Source organism: Mytilus edulis, chromosome 5, assembly GCF_963676685.1.
Source record: "Mytilus edulis chromosome 5, xbMytEdul2.2, whole genome shotgun sequence".
Classification (NCBI taxonomy): Eukaryota; Metazoa; Mollusca; class Bivalvia; order Mytilida; family Mytilidae; genus Mytilus; species Mytilus edulis.
This window is the reverse complement of record NC_092348.1, coordinates 18481829-18486909: the sequence shown is the minus strand read 5'-3', so window position 1 is coordinate 18486909 and position 5081 is coordinate 18481829. Positions and strand designations below refer to the sequence as shown.

At 32.6% G+C, this 5081-nt stretch overlaps 1 protein-coding gene across 2 annotated transcripts; it reads right to left on the bottom strand.

Moving 5' to 3' along the window:
- Positions 1–459: 459 nt before the first annotated feature.
- On the bottom strand, positions 460–4487 carry LOC139523137 (ryncolin-2-like). 2 transcript variants are annotated; one of them, XM_071316941.1, is made up of 6 exons: positions 4364–4487; positions 3759–3839; positions 3387–3517; positions 2791–2887; positions 2156–2320; positions 460–759 (listed from the first exon to the last, which is right to left on the bottom strand). In XM_071316941.1, the coding sequence occupies exons 1-6, from the start codon at positions 4452–4454 to the stop codon at positions 512–514; spliced, it is 813 nt and encodes a 270-aa protein (XP_071173042.1). In that variant the 5' UTR covers positions 4455–4487; the 3' UTR covers positions 460–511. The 2 variants fall into 2 exon arrangements, with proteins under 2 accessions (XP_071173042.1, XP_071173041.1); XM_071316940.1 differs by lacking the exon at positions 4364–4487 and adding an exon at positions 4036–4160.
- Positions 4488–5081: the final 594 nt, after the last annotated feature.

Below are 5081 nucleotides of genomic sequence, written 5' to 3'. Positions count from 1 at the left end.
CTAAGGTAGAGGAAATCTCGTTTGTCATAGATTCTGGTACTTAGATGAATGTGTATGTCAAATTCGAGGTATAAGTCTATAAATGAGGCGGATGGAGCCGTTTCTGTTGTTTCTGTAATTTCTAGTCCTGAGGGATATATTAATGGAACCCAAAAGACACTAAGTACATATCTGAGAGTACTCACAGTTACTGACAGCCAGTTTAAAGCCACAAACAACTAATTAAAAAAGCATACATCCAAGCGTTATGTTCATCAGGTATGCGTATGACTATAAAGTTAAAAAGTCAAACCTGTAAGACTTTTTCAGCATTTTCAGCTTAATAAAACCTTCAAAAATTCACATGGAAGAGAGGGATATCTAATAGAAAATAAATGATAAGTTAAAATCAATATACATGTACATATATAACGTGCATTTGTATTCGAGAGGAGAACAAATAATAACAATAACAAGATATATTTTCAATACAATGGTTTATCTGCATTTATTTTAATGATAGCACACTCTGTTAGAGACGTTTCCTACGAATCATCATTGACGTAGTCTTCATTGACTGAGATCCTTTCCAATGACTCCAACGCATTCCTTTGTCATCCTTCTTATTTCCTACATACAGTCCGTTCAGATTAGATACATGACAGTTGTAATACCACCAAGCCCCTTTGTAATTCTTTGCACAATTTTCACTGCTATAGGTGTCATTATCCTTATCTTTTGTCGAGAAAGCACGATCATTATGTCGCTTCAAAGCATCACCTATTATTTGAACAAAAAAATGTAGACTCGATAACGATGAAAATAAAAACAACTTCATATGCACTGCATATTCAGTTATATCGTTTTAGCTACAACAATAGTGATTCACCAAATAATTTTATTATTAAATGTGAATAAATGATCTACAGTGGTTAGGCTAATAAATTGTAAGCATCCTGGTTTCTATAAATTAGACATATAGAGTACTAGATTTTATAACAATTAATGCTCTGAATAAAAACCAATTACATCCATTTCATGAAGACTTTGGAGACAGTTTGAAATAATTGTATTTCATCAAATTGCTAATTTATTTCAATTTCACATTCTGCAAATCACAAATGGACAATTTCATCTTCCATATGATATACTAGTATAAAGCAAACAACCAAGCCATGAAAACAAATTCATATTTTTTAAATAGTAATTTGTCTTTTGCAAGTTCATACAGCCTTATTATGATTAATACCGAATTCAAATTTGAATGTGTAAGGGCTTAGTGCTTGTACATATTTAAATTTTAGATACGTTTTAAAATCGAATACTGAATGCAGTGATAATTCAAGTGTCCAGTGTGTTCTTATTTTGCATTGCCACCATCTTAAAAGCCGGATTAATTTTAAACAGTATTTTAAATTTCGTTTTATTAAACCTACTCATTACATTCTTGTGCCGTATAAGAAAAATCACAAAAACACTGAACGCCGAGGTAATTTCAAAACTTAAAGTCCCCAATCGAGCATCTTCGCTAGCCAAGGGTTACGATCCACTCCCGCTCTCTTCACCCTTGGCGGATTGAGATAATATTTCGGAGACACAAGAAAAGGATTTTTATTGGTTGCAGTAGAAACTCGCTGCATCCAATCAAAAAGCGCCTATAACATGATCACGTGTAAATGTAGAAATTATTTGTAAACAATTGCCACGTGTTTATTGTGCAACAAGTCTTTACATCACTAAACATACGACTATATTTGGTGACAACTTGAATGTTTTTAATCAACTAATAGAGGTTCCTGTGTATGTTTCATGCACAAATGCATGAATGTTGACGTATTTTGTCATTTCCGGCTTTACCAAGTGGGTAGAATCTAGACACTACCGTGTTTTTTTCCTCAAAATTGAAGAGTTCAAGTGCTACCATTGGTCAAGAATAATGTATTCGGAATGGGCGTGATTTTAATCTTCCGATAGATGGTGCAACATTGATATCACAAATGTTGGCTCAATCTGCCAAGGGTGAAGATAGCGGGAGTGGATCGTAACCCTTGGCTAGCGAAGATGCCAATCGAGTGGCAAAATCAAAAGCTCAAACAAGTGTACTTTCAACTATTCTATGAAAACAGTGGAGCAAGAGCTTAGTGAATTCAAAACTTAATTTAAATATAAATATTACCTGCCGTTCCACTATAACCATTCACTGTTAGTTTGTAGTTAGTTGACTTGTCACCAATGTAGAAGTTAGAATATTTGGCATAGGCTTTATCACCATTGAAATCCTCCAGGTTTACTCTAAGCTCATACTGTCCTCGTGATGTTAGTTTATATAGTTTGTCATTACCTTTAAAAATCGAAGTAAAGGAAAGGAGGAAATTTAAGATGGAGATGTTGGTCCTTTTTATATTTAACCTTCTTTTATATTAGATTTAACAAACATGAGTAAATTTAGCATAATTTGTCGTTTTGAAACCTATCCAATATAGTCGAATCAAAGACGGACTGCTAAAAAGGAGTATAACAACAATAATTTGGTCACCTGTTAAATACATAAACATACAAAATATGAAGCAGCTCAATCAAAAAAGCAACGGTTTGATTTATGACAAAACAATAAACGAAAAAAACAAAGATTACAGACAACAACCAATGACAACCACTGACACACAGCCTACTGAATTTGGAAAGTTACATTTCGATAACGGAGGGGAACACATGTTTATAAGCACACAGACTTCACCATGATCCGTGACAATTATGTAAGAGTACACCACATAAAAATCTAGTGGATGCGTAAAATTTGAAAATACTGACCTAACCAGAATTCCGTATTGAAATGACCAAATCCGTTTACATAGTCTTCCCATCCTCGGTAGAAATCTACTTTACCGTCTTGTCTTCGCTGAAAAACCTAGAATTCAAATCAGTGAAAGAAACGTTATTTAAAGTGGCGTGCTCCAGGTTACTGGTGCTTTTGCTGAATAAGACAAAATCCTGTAAATTACATGTGTGCATATTATATAACATAATTTATAAAAATACGGAACTTATATTACCTCTATAATAAGCAAATACTAATTAGATATAGAAAGATGTGTAATGAGATGTGATATGAACAGCAAGCTATAAAGTGCCCCAAAAATTACTAGTGTAAAACTATTCAAACGCGAAAACCAAATGTGTAATCTATATAAAAACACTGATGAAACTCATAAACAGACGACAACCACTAAACATCAGATTCCTCTTTATCGGTAAAATTACAGAGCAAGATATTTCAATAATTAAAAAGCGAGGACTTTCACACCCTTTACAGTGAAGTACTATATTACCATAAAATATGAAATAAGCTCCTCTCTATAGATTATTCACTAGCTTTTACTCCTCATCTAATATTTAAATATTCTTACCGTCCACCCTCCCCCGTCCGTTTCCATATCACAGTACGCCTTAAATCCAGCGCCACCTGCCGGGAATATTTTGTAGACTCCACTTTTGTAATGTTTTCGGTCTAAATCCGAGCAGTCTCGCACATGAGGCCCTGTATGTGTAAGTTCATATGAAAATATAAGAGATAACCTAAAATATTTGGTAAAGCTATAGCATTGATCTTCACAAATTGATTTATCAAACCAAAAAAAGGTTTTATGTTTATAAAAATCTTGAATTGTATTTTTTTTTTTTTAAAGATATTACATTATTATATTGACACAGTCATACTCTAAAAATTAATTTATACCTAGAACTACATTTTTATGTGAGTTCATGTATTTGCTTTTTACCTGAAGGCAGCAAAGATCTGTATTTACCAGTTGCCAAGATGCTGAGTACTCGTTCAGCCGTTTTCCCATAAAAGCAAACTCCTTAAAAAATCAAGTTAAAACAGATAAGAACAAAAATGAAATGAATACATAGATAGATATATGAGCAAAATTGACTCTATAATAATAAGAAAACCAATGTATGATGTAAAAATTAGAAATAATTTTACGCTTCTTTTTTTTTAGTACAATAATTTACAGAGTAAAACACATCAATTTCTGTTATACATTTAAATACCAGAATCTGAAGTGGATGTAAGTTTTCCATCTGCATATGTTTTTACTAAAAGCAGCACCAATACAAGACCAAACCACATTGTCAGCCGCATATGTATCTCTGAACGATACACTTTCAATGAACCTGGTATACATATGAAACAACTTGTACACGCTTTATACATAAGTTTAAATGTCAAATGTCATAGATATATGAGCAAAATTGACTCTATAATAATAAGAAAACCAATGTATGATGTAAAAATTAGAAATAATTTTACGCTTCTTTTTTTTTTAGTACAATAATTTACAGAGTAAAACACATCAATTTCTGTTATACATTTAAATACCAGAATCTGAAGTGGATGTAAGTTTTCCATCTGCATATGTTTTTGCTAAAAGCAGCACCAATACAAGACCAAACCACATTGTCAGCCGCATATGTATCTCTGAACGATACACTTTCAATGAACCTGGTATACATATGAAACAACTTGTACACGCTTTATACATAAGTTTAAATGTCAAATGTCGCGTGACTTATTATGGCAACAGATTGGAAAGATGAACATTTCTAGGAACAATTTTCAATTTCTACGAAGTTGTCTTACCTCTTTGTATATTCATGAAATATTTTATTTCGGCACATACTTTAACACTTTTCCCCTATCTTCCATTTTGTTTATTTTCACCGTCTCCTCGAACATTTTAGTTGAAAACGTTGCATTTCCGCACGTTATATTTAATTGGCCATTTGGACGTCGGGCACTTGTAATTAATTGATTCATATGTCACGGTATCTGCCTAGACTTATTAAACTTCACCATAGACACAATTTATAAGTTCCATGCATAGAGCTATTAATAACATCATATAAACTATAGTTTTATACCTTCAGAGATGAAATACGGGGGATAATCGTGGTATCAAATTGTCTGTTTTCGTGGATTTTTTGTCAATTTTGACGATTGTCGATTGCGGGACTGTGTTTAGTTTGAAAATGTACAGCGTATGTTATGTAACCGAATTTATTAGACAATATGAATAATAAAATTAAAAACTTCTGAT